The sequence below is a fragment of the Aulostomus chinensis genome, chromosome 11 (genome assembly GCF_037954235.1).
Source record: "Aulostomus chinensis isolate RoL2024-O1b breed Wild chromosome 11, RoL_Achi_v1.0, whole genome shotgun sequence".
NCBI classification, from domain to species: Eukaryota; Metazoa; Chordata; class Actinopteri; order Syngnathiformes; family Aulostomidae; genus Aulostomus; species Aulostomus chinensis.
In genome coordinates this window covers 26,130,872-26,146,442 of record NC_141330.1, presented here as the reverse complement: position 1 = coordinate 26,146,442, position 15,571 = coordinate 26,130,872, and the positions used below count along the sequence as shown (strand labels likewise).

General features: G+C 42.5%; 2 protein-coding genes across 2 annotated transcripts in view; one reads left to right on the top strand and one right to left on the bottom strand.

Moving 5' to 3' along the window:
• ibtk (inhibitor of Bruton agammaglobulinemia tyrosine kinase) overlaps positions 1 to 9,685 on the bottom strand; it is a 31,292-nt gene extending 21,607 nt beyond the window's left edge. Inside the window, exons 1-10 of the mRNA XM_086219220.1 lie at positions 9,358 to 9,685; positions 9,111 to 9,210; positions 8,151 to 8,275; positions 6,737 to 6,847; positions 4,432 to 4,602; positions 3,439 to 3,556; positions 2,255 to 2,435; positions 1,720 to 1,843; positions 1,012 to 1,189; positions 232 to 385 (exon numbers count right to left, since the gene is read on the bottom strand). Of these exons, the coding sequence (XP_086075346.1) occupies positions 232 to 385; positions 1,012 to 1,189; positions 1,720 to 1,843; positions 2,255 to 2,435; positions 3,439 to 3,556; positions 4,432 to 4,602; positions 6,737 to 6,847; positions 8,151 to 8,275; positions 9,111 to 9,210; positions 9,358 to 9,678 (1,583 nt within the window). The 5' untranslated portion in view covers positions 9,679 to 9,685. The remainder of the gene's footprint in view (positions 1 to 231; positions 386 to 1,011; positions 1,190 to 1,719; positions 1,844 to 2,254; positions 2,436 to 3,438; positions 3,557 to 4,431; positions 4,603 to 6,736; positions 6,848 to 8,150; positions 8,276 to 9,110; positions 9,211 to 9,357) is intronic.
• A 1,315-nt stretch (positions 9,686 to 11,000) lies between these two features.
• Positions 11,001 to 15,138, top strand: tpbg (trophoblast glycoprotein). Its single transcript, XM_086219221.1, has 2 exons — positions 11,001 to 11,173; positions 12,932 to 15,138. Exon 2 carries the CDS (start codon positions 13,494 to 13,496, stop codon positions 14,613 to 14,615), a length of 1,122 nt encoding a protein of 373 aa, XP_086075347.1. The 5' UTR covers positions 11,001 to 11,173; positions 12,932 to 13,493; the 3' UTR covers positions 14,616 to 15,138.
• The last annotated feature ends 433 nt before the right edge of the window (positions 15,139 to 15,571 follow it).

Here is a 15,571-nt window from a genome sequence, read left to right as displayed (position 1 = left end):
AGACAACCCAACACTGGTGATCACATGACCTTCTTGGTGGAGGCTATAATAAGTAAGAACTGCTTTCTGGAAGTTCCTCTGTCAGCTTATGTCCTGGTCCTTTGGGTGATTTTTTTGACAGACTGACAGCTTAGAATATCAGTACCCTACTTTCTTCACACTTGTCCCTTGTACAGGATTGTGTGCAGTCTGTAAAAGCTGGAGTTCTCCGTATTGAGGGAGATGCTGTACCTTGTTTTGGGGTCGGCCTGAAGGGATCCAAAGTATCGCCCGTTTGAGTCCATGGTGATGCTCACAGCTCTGTGGACGTAGGGAAGTCTCTCCAGACGAATTCGCTCGAACCACGTCAAAGCATCTGAATGTCCACACACCTCCACACTGACCTCTGGAGGATAACAAGTATGCACACATTTGCAACCGTTTTTAACTTGAATAAAGCATCTCCAACGTTAACAGTGATGTTTGGAGGATTAGAGAATCTGTAGAACTTGACAAGCTGATCCCTGTTGATCATTTTAAACCTCCCTTATTAGGCAGATTTGTGAATGGAAGTGTTTTTAATCCCTTTTAATTATTTAAAATCAGCTTTAATAAATGGAGATGTGAGCATAGTTATTTTAATCCTGTTTCCTCATATAACATCTCTTTCAGTAGGTATACAGCACCGTTTCTATTGAAATTAATGTTGCCCTCTGATTTTTTTTGTAATGTATGTTAGTGATTTGTGCTGTTATCACGAAATCCCTGTGAAAGAAAGCTTGCTTGCAATGGATTTCTTTACTTGGGCTTCTGATTAATATGTGATTTATTTGTAACTTCCAGAATGTCAGCTGATTTTGTAAAACCCTGTTTTTCAATTTCATGATGAATACATTCAAAACCTATTTAATTAACACCAAATCAAGCAATAGTTCAACACAAGCGCCAATAAAAAAAAAACGTGGATCATCGGAAAACTAAAGCTAAACTTTTGCCGACCAACTGAGAACAACATGTTGCTCAATTTCTCACCTTTCTTCTCTTCAAACTTCTTATATTCTCCAGCCCACACACCACTGAAGCCCTCCCCGTCCCGAGTCACAAACATAGTGCCGTTTTTGCTGAGAGCGATGTCCGACATGAAGGCCTGCCGCCCGTACGCCCACCGGCACTGTCTCACCGCACTGCCTGACGAACGCCAGCAGAACACCTGACACAGATGGAAAAATACGAAGAGCACACACAGATGAGTCTTAGTCACCGTTTTCATTTATAGGTTCATACAGGGGTTCTAAAAATATTTTTGTTTGGTATTGTATAACTGTCTACTATGCACCATAGGTTAGATAACACTAGAGAACCAAGCAATGTAAAAATAACAATGTTATACAGTTGCTGTACTGACATTTATAAACCCAAAGTTTGATGGTTTATAATCAGCTGTGGTCCGACTGAAATTAGATTCCATTCAAACCATTTGCTTGGATTTTAAAAAAAATGTATTTATTTATTAATTCATCTGGAAATGAGAACACAATGGGTTTGGGTTGTATATCTAATAAGTAGCACTCTCCATTTACAACGAGGAATAACGGAGCAGTTTTTCATCAAATTTATGCAAAACTAGGGGGGTTCCATCATGAATCCAAAGAATTAAAAACAGTTACGTCTCTGATTGAACGAGAGGCGTCTAAAAACCAATGAAAAGCGTTTTGTCTGGCATCTCTTGCATGCACTCACCCTCCCAGCTTCATCTAAAGCCAAGATGGTCACCTTCTCCCCTCCTCCCTCTTTCAGGATCTGTGGATCCACACGGTGGTCGAGAGCGCCACCACTGACCAGGACTTTCTTGATGAGGAGCTGCCTGGAGGTAAGAGTAACACAAACAGAATGTTAGCTGTCACAGTGCAAGCTGTGACGAACCCAACTGTCTCTTGATCAAGTGAACCATGGAAATGCTAACTACTAGGCTGGCTAACAAAAACACGCCATCCCTGAATAAATGCACACAGAGGTTCTATAGCAACTTTGCCTGACTAGGAATTTATCTAAATGGTTACGTGGAGGATACATTTAATAATCACTGAAAATCAGAGGCATCTGAGACACAACTACGAATTCACACTACTCAGCATGCTACAGATATGGGTCATTAGACATTTTGAAATCTGACTTCCTCCAAGACAATAAGGGAAGTGTTTTCAGATTTAAATGTTCAATGCCAAAATAAAATGAAACATGTTTTGCTGCAATGACGGGCATTTATTCAATCAACCTCGATGCCATCTTCTTGCACTGATAGTCGGTCAGCAGGTAGACGTCCCCCTTCACGGTCACAATCACGGTTGCTCCGTCACTGGCTGCAGCCATGGCGATGGTCACATCCTTGTGATGCAGAGCGGAAACTTGCCGAGGGGCTGTCACACACTTCTCACCGTTGGGGTCCAGCAGATACCCTGAAAATCACAGCATGACAAGCACAATACATCCATATAAATATATACAGTATATATATATATATATATATATATATATATATATATATAAAAATAAATGAAAATAGTATGGATGCAAAATTCCCACCAGCAAAAGTAAAAATCATGGATAAAGATGATTTCTAGTGGGGGCAGCATGGTGGTACAGTGTTTAGCACTGTCACCTCACAGCAAGAATGTTCCCGGAGCACGGGGTCTTTCTGTGTGAGTCTCCATGTTCTCCCTGTTCCTGCTGGGTTCTCTCTGGTACTCCAGCTTCCTCCACAGTCCAAAGACATCAAGAGGGACCAGGTTAATCCAGACTCTAAATTGACCGTAGGCATGGCTGGGAGAGCCAATGGTTGTCTGTCTCTATGTGTTGGCCCTGCCCTGGACTGGTGACCCGTCCAGGGTGAACCCCACCTCTCACCTGAAGGCTGCTGGGATAGGCTCCACCCCCCAGGACCCTTAACAGGATAAGTGGAAGAAAATGGATGGATGGATTTCTAGTGGTGTCAAAGTTTTGATTAATTATAGCTATGAAATAAAAACTAGATTTATGAGATTAAAAGTCAAATTTGAGACAAGTCCTGATTGTGGAATTAAAAAGTCAAAATTATGGGTTACAAAAAGTTGTGATTAGGACATAAAACATCAAAATTTAGAGAAAGACATTATAAGATAAAGTCATAATCATGAGATGAAATTGAGTGAATTATAAGAATTTTTTAAAAATATCATTTTTCATCACGACTTCATTCGTATCCTTTGTTTAACCGGCAGGGATGGGCCTTCATAAAGTAGTAATTGGCCGATTGCATCATTACTCCTCTGAAAGAGATTTGTTTCAGAGTGCTGCTGTGAGACATCTTGACTCACCAGGAAAAAAATGTCAATACAACGTTCCATTCTTTATTTTTTTAACTTGGCTCATCTCTACTTTTCAGTTTAGTATTTAGGATCCTCAGGAATCTAAATGTCGTACCCAGCTGTCCTCCGTTGAGTCCCATTGTATAGACTGCTTCTCTGGTCCACAGCACAGTGTGGAACCTTCCTGCTGCAACTCCAATCACTGTTCTCCCTTTCAGCGTCTTGGAGAACACCTACATGCATGGAGACATTGGAGCACTGAGTTCCAGTCACACCAGAAGGAAAAACACCATTCAATCTCAATAGGACGTCACTGACTATGTTGACATTGACTGTAATATTTCAATTTCTAACCTTATTGTCAGTAAGACAATATTTGGATTAAGCAGGTTACATGAGCTGCTACCAGATGAATCTGCTCACATTTCCAGCATTTACATGTTACAGAGCATAGACCAAGTCATGGGTTTCCGCTCTGGAATGTTATCTGGCCAGGTCAAGTCAGTTTTATTCGGATATTACCAAATCACAACTGGTGAACTCATCACACTTTTGAAATAGAGCAAGTCTAAAAAAAATGTTGAAATTGCCCTTGAGCAAGCAGTGGCAACAGTAGAGATGAAAAAACGCCTTTCAACAGGTCGAACTGTCAGAGTAGATCCGGGCTTGATGTGGGCGGCCATCTGCTTTGACTGGCTGGGGTGAAAGAGTAAGAGAAAGAGAAGAGAAAAGAAAGGGGCCGAAACAGAGGAAAACAGAGACACACCTACAAAGACTACGATAGAGACACTGTCCTCTAGAAAATGTCAAAAATCTTGGCAACCAGGAAAATACACTCAAGTTCACAGCACTGCCTGGAAGCCAGATCATGTGACATAAAGCAGCAAGTGTTGCAAAACGCTGCAAAATTCATCTTCTTCAGTAAAAAGTGTTAAGGTGATTTGGAGTCCTATGATTATATACTCCTAATATGACCCCACACCGATTGCATTCATCAGAAAATGCTGCTAACATGGCAGTTTTAATCAGACAATTGTCTTAGTGAGGTTAATACTGACATATTGACATCCATGTAAATGTCATACGTGCCCAGCCACTGAGCTCCTACCTGTTTGGGGACATGTGCTGAGGCAGGAGGAGGAGCTAGACCCAGCTGGTGGAAGGTGTTAAGGCCAAAAGTGTAAACGTAGCCTTCTTCTGTCAGCACCACCGTGTGGTCTTTGGCTGCTGCCACCTGAGAGCAGTGGTGGGACATCAGACCCTCGACCATTCGGGGAACCTGGGAAGACATGTGACGAGACGAATGGAGACAATGTACCAGTCCCAGCACTCTAAGAGTTCGGCAAGTTTAGCATCCCTTGCCTGAATTTTGAGCACCAGGGCCACCCCTTGTTCATATATATACTGCCTTATTTATACACATTTGCTCAACAGTCTCTGTCACTCAGACCACATCATCAGAGAAAGAACCCTTCATTTTCTGCTCTCAACGCTAAAAGACGTGAAAAGACCGAACCCGCTCATGAACTGAGCCTCTAACAGGGGGGTGGGCACGTCACGAGCTTTGGTATTCTCTCTACTATCATTCATTACAGTGTGACTGGGGTGATTATTGAGAGCTGAGTCACATAAATATGGGCAGCAACATTATTTTAGGCCTGATTCTCATCATAATGGGTTGATTGATAAGATTCAAAACAAAATTAGCCTTCATAAAAGTTATGCAACATATCTTTTGGATCTCATTGAATCTCTTTGACAGTGCATCAAACACAGACCCGACCGCTACCACTGCTCCACCTCTAGCTGGTTTCCTGAAGTCACCACAACAGGTCGCATGTGTGTGTATCAAAAGCCAGATATTTCTTGTTGCTCTGTGCCAGAAAGGACAAAGCTTTGCTGTCCAAATTCTATTGAAGACACATCAGTGAAACACACTGGAGCACTGGGTGACATGTTCTTTCATTGCAACCATCATGGGCGTCGTACTCTACTTGGAATCAAGCTCAATCCTGTGCTGAGTGGAGCGTCTCACACTCACTGAGCATCAAATGTGTGTTCATACTAGTCAAAATGTGTCAGCAAAAATGCAATAATTACTCCTTTTGCTCAAGACTGAAGAAGCCAGTTGTAACTCCCTCAAGGTGAAACTATGGATCAGTGACCTGTAAGAGTTACATCTTCAGTTGAGTCACACGGGCGCTGGGGTCCCTCTCCTAGCCTCAGGAGGTCTGAGGCCTCATTCAGACTTCCAGACAGTCGGCTCATATTAACAAGCACATCTGAAAAACTACAACTGTACATGACTCAAACAACTCATGGAGTGTGGGGAAATATTTGAGTCATGTCTCTGTATTCAGATTTGCTTTTGGATCAATACTATTCTCATGCCTGTGTATTAATATATTTAGTAAAATTTTATGGGAAAAAAAATACATCTCGACTTCAGGTCACTTTACAGCAGTTTACCAGTTGACACCACAGCGAGACAAAGCATCTGCAGGGAAAGCTGCAGCAGCATAAACTGGCCCATGTCAGCAGACTCATGCCGGCCGGGGGTTTTCTCAGCATCTGCTGGCTGGAGCTCCCCAATCACCGAGACACATTGAGTTATCATCAGCTGCTCCCCTGGTGAAATACTGACTCAATAGCTGGTGTTTTCTCTGGTTAATAGAAGGGAGACCAACTCCTCCAAACAACAGACTTGCTCCAGGAATTTGAAGAGGGAAATTGACTGAAGAGGGGAGATCTCTGGGCTCAGATTCATGAGATAAATTTACATTAAAGCCCCAGGTTCTCTGTTGAAACAAACAAGTACAGATCAGAATTCTCTCTTTTTATGTTCTCTAAATTTCATTAGTACTAGAACTGCAACTGTTGCAAGTAGCTCACTATCTCTGTCCACGCTGTCTGGTCTAGTTACAGAGCTGAGAACAGGGAGGATTCAGAACATTCAACACCCGGCGCGCTCGACTGATCGTAAGTTTTGATCGTCTCATCATTAATCTTGGATCTGAACTGACCTTTACAGAGAAAATGTACAGTTTTTTTCATTTTCTCACCGAGGAATTTATTCATATGTCATTCGTAGCGTGAGTTCTAGAACATTTTACTCTTAAAAGACATGGCCTTTTTTTTCCTGCGGCAATTGATGTTCAGAGTTTTGTTCAGGGAATCTATGCCTTATTTGTATATTCAAATAAATGAAGATCAACTATCACCTTACATGTAATATTCAACACACTTCAACTGTCCACATAGGACCAGGGGCATCAGTTCAAAAAAGCACTGAGGAACATGATACCTGCATTTTTGTCTTTGAATCTAATAACAAGCAGCATCACATATCATAAACAGCAACATTTGTTGAATAATTCTTAGCCACCAAAACGATGCCGAAGAACCCGTCTCACCAGATAAGTCTGTTCATCTCCATGTCCAAGTCGTCCTCCCTGCCCGTGTCCACACGTGAACACCTGACCTTTCTGAGACAGGAACACTGAGTGGAACTTACACAGAACCACCTACAAGAGAGAAGAAGAGATGAAATGTGACCATAATTGTGATTTAAGGGTTCATGTTTTAAGTTTTAGAATATTCGACATCTCAGAGAGGGACAGAAGGCAAGGGTGAGACACTGCTGTGAGCTGATTAAGACTCATTATAATTTTGACCTCATAGCAGAGGCTGCCACGTGGCTCTTTCCATGTCCATCAGCCAGACGCTCTTGTAGTGACAGTAAAACACTACGGCAATAAAGGCCAGAGCACAAGTGGAAAAGTAAACATCATTACTAATACATTGCTCCCCTCAAATCTTCAATAGAGCGCAGAGATGTTTCCTGAAGTATCACATTGATGTGGACATTCGCACACATGCATGCATATCCAGGTTGTTCATTTAATTAAAAACATGTCATTGTGGAATTAATATTTAACCTCTGGCACCTGCTAGATTGGGCTGGGAAGACAAAGACTGAAGGCTGCGCCACTGGTTCATTGTGTGGTCATGAAATCAGATCCATCTGCCCCCGCTAGGCTTTATGAAATTACTCTGCAGGACAAGCCCAGCAGGTCATGAAGAAAAAAAGCAACTCAAACATGGGCTTTCTTCAGTAAACACTAATACAATAGTGAGACCAGACCAGTGTAAAGGTTTTCCTGACCAAATGCACAAAGAGAACACCTGCCTCCTGATGCCAAGTCTTATGAACAAATTAAAATGACATCATCCAACAAGCTCATTCGGCATTACTTAAGTCTTCAATAGCAGCTGGTGTACACACACACACACACACACACACACACACAAAACTGGGGGCCAACAACTACATCGATCACACTAAGAGCATCCACATGGCAAATGCATGAAACCGTAGACAGGTTGGCACAGCCTGACAGAAAAACGTACCCATGCAACTGCTGACTTAACTCGCAAACTTCACCAAGGGAACTAGTCTTGAACTCTTTTCTCTAATACTTCACCGAGGTGGGCATGCTCCTAAAATATGACAGGCATGGGAAAACCTTCATTTTTAACACTGCTGTTGTTTCACCAAGAGAAAGTCCACGGCTGTTAGAGCTCGATCTGCTATATCCCGAGGAGACGACTGTGTAACCCAGCACTCTGGGGAGGGAGTGTTTTGCTGGTTTACCCAGGTGGTGCCTGCCCCAATGGCACATGTTATTATGCAACCCGTATTGGCACACAGTTAAGGCATGAGGCTATTACTGCAGTGACGGAGACAGATACAAGAAGGGGTTTTCAGGGTAGGGAAGCCCTATGGTGTAATCCAGAAAAGAGGGTGGAGCTTGGACCACGCCATACCTGCTTGATGTAAACTCCCGTCCTGGCAAACACGTCCACTAACTCAGGGTGCTGTCGGCTTTCCTGGTTACCATGCCCCAGACTGAAATTAGTGTTGTTTCCCCATGTGTATACTTCAGTTAGGTCTGTAACAAGGAAGAAAACACATTTACAAGCCCTGACAAAATTGAGAAGATTGACTCAAGTATTTTCTTCAATTTGACCAGGGATCTTCTGCTCTGACGCCATGCGTAATACAGTTTAAGAGTCCAGACAAACCAAAACTCAAGACTTACAGCAATACTTCATTCAGAAAATGTATTTTGCCTCTCAAGTACTGATAAATGGGTGTAATTTTCCTTCCTGCATCACTTCTTCGTGACTCCAGACTGCAGAAAGAGCCAGCAACAAATATTTATTTTGACGTTAACGGTGACTAACTGCTAACAACAGAAAAAGTGTCCAAAAATGATGAGATCTAGTATAATCCACATCTCTTTAATCCAGCCATAAACTCAGTAATTCCCCAACACTTTGATGTGAGCTAAAAACAAATGATACCACGACAGGTTCACCACTACAGTGAACAAGTTTGAGTCAGTAAGTTCAACTGCTCACGCTCGAAGAGTTGTAGTTTGGTTGTAGAATATTTTGTGGATAAGTGAATATACAGGTTGATAAGAGGACTTTGAATATGCTGGAGGATGTCCTTGAAAGTTTGTAACCCGACATTACTAGGCAGTTTTGCTGTTGTTAGCATGTAGCCACATTTAGCTTCAAACTAAATATACATAGAGGTTCTTTCTATATTCAGGAGTCAAAAAGAAGTCATGCAGGAGGGAAAAAATATCTTTCTGATCTCAAGATATGTATTATTGAGTACTTCAAATGCAAAAAATACACTTTGGGTGAAGTTAATCGTTCCATTACTATATACAATAGTGACGAAGCTTTAGTGCACAACGCATCAGTTGCTCTTACCTCGATGCTCTTGAAACACAACATGCTTTGGTCGGTCCTTCATTGCAAGGTCCAGGACAGTGAGACCCTCTCTGTCCTGAGTGGAGAGGAGTCCACCATGCTGAAATTCAAGGAATATCTCAAATGAACAAAAAATTCTCAGATATTATCTTTTTACCTTGTCACTTCAGGCTCAAGCTTAAGACAGCAGGTATGTTTGATAAAACAAATTTAACAAATCAGCATTTTTTTGGATGGTGATGCATACCTTGACCAGCGAAATGACACAGTGGATCTGTCCGTAAAAGATGCTGCGGTGCAGAGCGGTCCAGCCTGACTCCTTATCCTTCACCATCAGGTCAGCATTTTTACTCTCCATCAGCCACTCCAGCAAGGCCTTCTTTCCCATCGAGGCTGCCAGGTGCAGTGCCGTGCGACCAAATGCATCCCGCAAGTTGGCCACATTGCGGCAGTGTGAGGTCAAGAAAGCCCGCAGCTGCCCCTCAGAGCCGCATGTGATTGCCGCAACCACCTCGTCCGCATGCTGCAGTGAGCGGCACTTGGGGGTGCAGTTTACTATAATGCTCATCCTGGGCTCCCCCAAATAACCCCCCCCCCCTTTTTCTTATTACACCCTCCTATAGACAACCCCCCACCCCCAAAACAACACACTGTGAATGAACCCAAACACTATAACACTAAAAATGTGTATTGCAACACAGCTGCTCTCAAGGGAAAAAAAAAAATACATTCAATGAAAAAAAGAAGCAAGGTCGAGATAGTTGTGGAGCGCTAGAATTGTGCTAGTGTTGAGGTTCCACTGCACCCTAGCGACCCCAGAGCCTGCAAGGGACTTATTTCAGTCCACCATTTCGACCACCAGCTGAACACAAGTTAAGGTGCTTGCAGCATACATTGGCATCAAAAAGTAAATAAATACAAATCGCCCTGTCTTTATACAAATATGTACATTTAAATCTTTGCAAAAATAGGTTTTCCTCTGGATACTCTTTGAATAATTTACAAAAGGCAAAAATGTCAACAACCCTCTGACCTTCTCATCCAGCAGTCCAACCATCAGACATGAGGGGAAAGGCCTCCTTTCCCCCCAAATTTTTAATTTGCTTTTTAAAACTCCATAATTGTAGAGTGCACCTGAGAAGGAAAAGTTCTGAATTATTAAACAAATAAACTTTTATTTACACAAAGACAACTTTTCTTAAGTGGATATTTGCAGGACGTAGCTAATACATGATCTTACAGAGTGACCTTAGTTTGTAATTGGGCCACATTTAACATTATCTGCTAACCACAATAAAGCTGCACAAATGAGATAAGGCAACAGACGACATTCAGCAAAATTCTAGAAATGCACTTTTACGTTTAATTTCTATTGTTTGGTTGTTTTAACTGGGTGAAGCAAATGCATTGTGTTAATATTAGTGGGGCAGAGGTATTTTAATATTTTAGGATTATGTAATAGGCTAACTTAGCCAAATGTAATGAACTAGCTACTCATCCGTGTTATCTGCGCATCCGCTTACACCATTTATTCTTGTTAGCAGAATTTAGCTACTAAGGTCATGGAAGACAATTTCTCTGCCCAAGTTACATTAATTTTAACCGTTATATCTCGTATTCCCCCCCTATAGCTCCTGGTGGCTAACTTGTTAGCAAGCGATTCAGACACCATGTTATGTTAGTTAACCTACGTGCAGAACACTTCACATGCAGTTGCAGATAAAACTCTACATTTTAAAAATGTGGAAGCTACGCGACACCTTGGGTCGATGCAATTTGTAAATTGTGTGTGTAACGATTTATCAACCGTTAGCTAGCATCAGCCAGCTAATTCTAACCAGGAAGCTAACTGACACATCATCGCCAGCTAGCGTCGCGAGCCACACTGCAGAGCAACGTAAACGCGGTTCGGTTCCGTACCTTCCGCTAGTTAAAGAAACAAGAGGTCATGGAGAAAGTTGCTTCAACGACGCGTATCCACCGTGTCATTACTACAGTTTGAACCTAGGAGCGTTCAAAAGCGCAAAATCTTTGACAGGACGTTAAGCAGCTCTCCAGGCTTGGTAACGAATAACGAGACTTCTGATTGGTCCTGTGTGTGCATCACGTGATTCTATTGGTTGATTATTTGGGGCGTTGTGCTGGTGTCTGCTGTTGCTGTACCTATGATGTCATTGGATTGTTTGAAAATTAATATTATTCTATTTATTTATTTATTTCAAAACCCAATGATAATAAGAAAATACATTTTTTTCTGGATACATTTCAAAAAGATCCACGAAACGTTAATTTCTACTGGCAAGATGTGACACGTGACACCTGTGTAACTTGATAATAATCACAGTTATCACCTCAGAAAGTCAAGAGAGCCCAAGTTCATCATTCTTGCTGTGACGTCATTGCTGATCATCTCTGTTGCTGACTTCAGTATCTCACAAACCTGACCTCTATATCCAGGCAGAGGATATTATGGTTGTTGGAAGTATTCAGGAAAAAGTAAAGGTCTGTTTCTTTTAGAGTAATACTCCAGAGAAAAGCCCTTAGTGGAGTATCCCTTACAGCCTGAACCCGGGTTTGATGGAAATACTCAGGTGATTGTCACACTGACCCAGACTAAGAATAGGAGAGGGTCAAGGGAGTGAGAAGCTAGAGTTACACAGGCGTCAACGGCCGAGCCGCCAATTGTGACATATTGATGAGTTGATGAGTGCACCGTATTCCACAAAAACACAAGCACCAGCAGCGCAAAGATGATTCTACAAAGTATGATCTGCACATTGTTGTAGCTGGTAAAATATAATAATGATAATGATGATGATAATAATAATAATAATAATAATAATAATAATAATAATAATAATAATAATAATGTTTTCCAGGGTTTTTAACTTTTCCCAACAAACACTCACCTCGGAGCTGAGCTATGTCATTAAACCACATGCTTTCAAATTCTGCATGAGAGTCAGCATGAGAAAAGGCCTCTAAACATTTTACATGTCAAATGTATGAAGAATAACAACTTAAGGGCCTGTAAGTATAAGCTCTTGGCTCTTGTCTGCATATACATATACACTAATATATATATATATATATATAGATATAGATATAGATATAGATATAGATATAGATATATAGATAGATATATTGTTAGTTATTGTGTGTTTTATTGACACGCAGTGGTCAAAGGTCAGCATTTACTTGGAACTTGGAAAAGTAGTTTCCTCTGTTAATGTTTTAGCAAAAATTGTACCTCGCTGAATCAAATGTTCCATTTTTCCGCTCGTTGTGATCTGCGTGTGTTTTCACTGTTTAGACAAGTGACATCTGAAAATTGAAATTTTAGAGACAAACTTGTCTCACTTTTAACTAATTTTATCCTGTCACATTGTTTTCTTGTTTCGTTTTTATTTTAAATTTTATTTTTGAATCTTTATTTCTTTACACTTTGTGCTGCATTCTATGTCGAGGTGGTCGATAAACAAAGAATATCATGAATATGATTATTATAACCAAATTTTTCTAAAATATTTTTTCTAGTCTTAATACATCAGTGTGTGTGTGTGTGTGTGTGTGTGTGTGTGTGTGTGTGTGTGTGTGTGTGTGTGTGCAGTTATATATATATATTAGTCTTCACATTGCTTGGTTACTGAACTCTCTTTGGTCCCCGGTCGCACCTGCCTGGACCCTCTGGGCTTTATATCACCACAGGTTATTAAGATAAACGGATAAATACAGAAATAATCTGGCTTGTTCACGTTTGGATGGCTGAATAATGTTGAAATATATGAGTTAATATCGATACACATTCTGATCATCATCAGGGGCAACATGGACAGAGACGCCTGGATAAAACTTTTCTACGCTTCCCCCCTCTCTGTGGTGAATAATGGTACGCTCCGTCCCTCCAGTGGTCTCCGCCGTGCTGCTGTCTTTGGTCTCTGCCTGGATTCTCCTCCTCCGGTGTAGGGAACAGCGGGTCGGAGGCTCCTAATTGAGGTATGGCACCTTTGGGAGACACAGGACATCGTCTGTTTGAGAACCAGCAGCCAGATTAAGTCATTTTGTCGAGTTAGAATCCAGCACTGGAGTTTTTTTTCTTTAGTTGTGACTGGAAATTAACGTGATTTTTTTTAATAACCGATATTCTGCACCTTTTGGTTTGGAAATCAAAAGTTTGCGCCAGCTTTTTGCTCAAAAGAAATGTAGATTCCCCGCAATCAAGGATGGTTTGGGGTAGTTACATGGAGTTGGAATCGGGAGCAGTTTTCCAACGGATAAAGGTGGGATAAAAACTTTTTCCTCTTCTCCGCGGAGGAACAAAGCGGTTGGGTTGTTGGACAGCAGCCTTTACGCACGGTCTGCGCACTCAGATTTCCATCCAAAATGCGCCCGTTGAGCGGATGTAGAGGCGGAGACATGAGAACACTCAAGTCCGGGGTGATTTTTTCACTTTTCCTCCTCGCGGTGTGTTGTCAAGGCTGTCCGAACAAATGCATGTGCTCCTCGCAAACTGTAAAATGCCAAAACCAGCACTTGGACGCGATTCCGCGTTCCTTACCGCCCAATACCAAATTCCTGTTCGTCACAGGAAACAACATTTCTCGTATCAGCGTGGACTCTTTCCCAACCCGCCTGGAACTGCTAACCGATCTCTACCTCAGTGGGAATGAGCTGGAAGCTGTGGATGAAATGGTATTTGACAACTTGCCAAACCTTGTGCGTCTGGACCTGAGCAACAACAACATCCAGACTTTCAGTGAGCAAGCGTTCCCTGATGACAATAAACTGCAGGTCTTGAACCTAAGTAGGTGTTTTCACAATCATTCCACCATTGACGTGCTCCTGAGCGTCCTACGGAATGGAAACCTGCTCCAGCTGACAGCCTTGGACTTGTCCAATAATGACCTTGTGCTTCTGCCTGAAGGCTCCTTCGCAAGCCTCCCCAGCCTGGTCAGCCTCAGTCTGCAGAACAGCTCCATCATCTCCATTTTGAACGGGACGCTGAAGGTGCCACCGCTGCGGGACCTGGACCTGAGGGACAACAGTCTCAGCTACTTTCTCCCCGTCAGCCTGGCAGAGTTCAGCCTCAAGCCAAACCTCCACATTCTCTTAGCAGCGAACCCCTGGCGGTGCGACTGCTTTATCGAGGACACGCTGCTGTGGCTGAAGAACTCCAGCTCGCAGGTGGCTGACGTGCAGAACCTGACCTGTGCAGACCCCGAGCGCATGAGACGCCTGCCCCTGCTGCAGGTAGAGCAGTCACAGCTGAAGTGTTCGGGCGGGATGGAGGGCGTGCTGGAGACGTCCTATGTTTTCCTGGGGCTGGTGCTGGCTCTGATTGGCGTCATATTCCTGCTGGTGCTCTACCTGAACCGCAAAGGTATCAAGCGTTGGATGTACAACATCCGGGACGCTTGTAGGGACCACATGGAGGGTTACCATTACAGGTATGAGATCAACTCTGACCCACGTTTGGCCAACCTGAGCATCAACTCAGATGTGTGAGTGAGGATGGGACACTGGGACCCCGCAGTGAGACTTTCACATGACTCGACTACTACAAGTTGCATGAGTGTCCTCCTCGCCTCCTGTCATGGCTCCTAACTCGACCCCCCCCCCACCCCCACTCCCCCATGCCCTCCGTTCAGCCACTGCTGCATGTCCTTCAAGCACCTGGCAGCTCTGATGTCCAATGTGTTCTTTTAGTCCCTGTGTATCACTGCATGGACAATCAAAGGGTTGGAAAAAGTGATATGTTCTATTTTTACTTTTCATATAAAGTTGAAGTTAGCTGACTTTTAAGTGACAGATGCCACGTACTGCTGGTCATTGCATCCTCATTATGCCTCTGCTTCAGAGAAATGCTGTACTGCTTGTCTGTGAGATTCATCATTTTGAAATGTGAATTTGTCAAATACATTGGAATGACTACAGTGCACATTTGCATAGTTTTTGGATCCAATAGGTGGATGTGACTTTGCTTCTTTTTTCTTGTAAAGATATTCAGCTAAATAAAATGCCTCTCGATTGCTGGTATCTGCATCGTCTAAGGGCCTTTAATAATAAGACTGGGGAACGTTCAGGGCCACACTCACACACACATACACACACAAACACCCTGCGGACACACACTCATTTCTGAGGAGGTGCCAAGCATGAACCATATGGCAAAGCTTACTTGAGCTGTCAACGCGTTCAACAATGTGAGAAACGCCAGCACAAGATAAACTTCTTCCCCCTCCTGGAGATATGATTTGTTCCCTTGATGGGATTGATTGGGAGCCACAAGATACAACATGCTTCCGTGCTTTTATGAATTTGAGACCACAAAACTGAACCTATACCTCAACCACCAGATATTACGTATTCCCACTATTTGATTAATTTTGGCTGCAAGCTGTAATGTGTGGTGTAATTTGTTCTCAGGTTTTGATGAATTTTTGGCCACAAAATTGAATTTA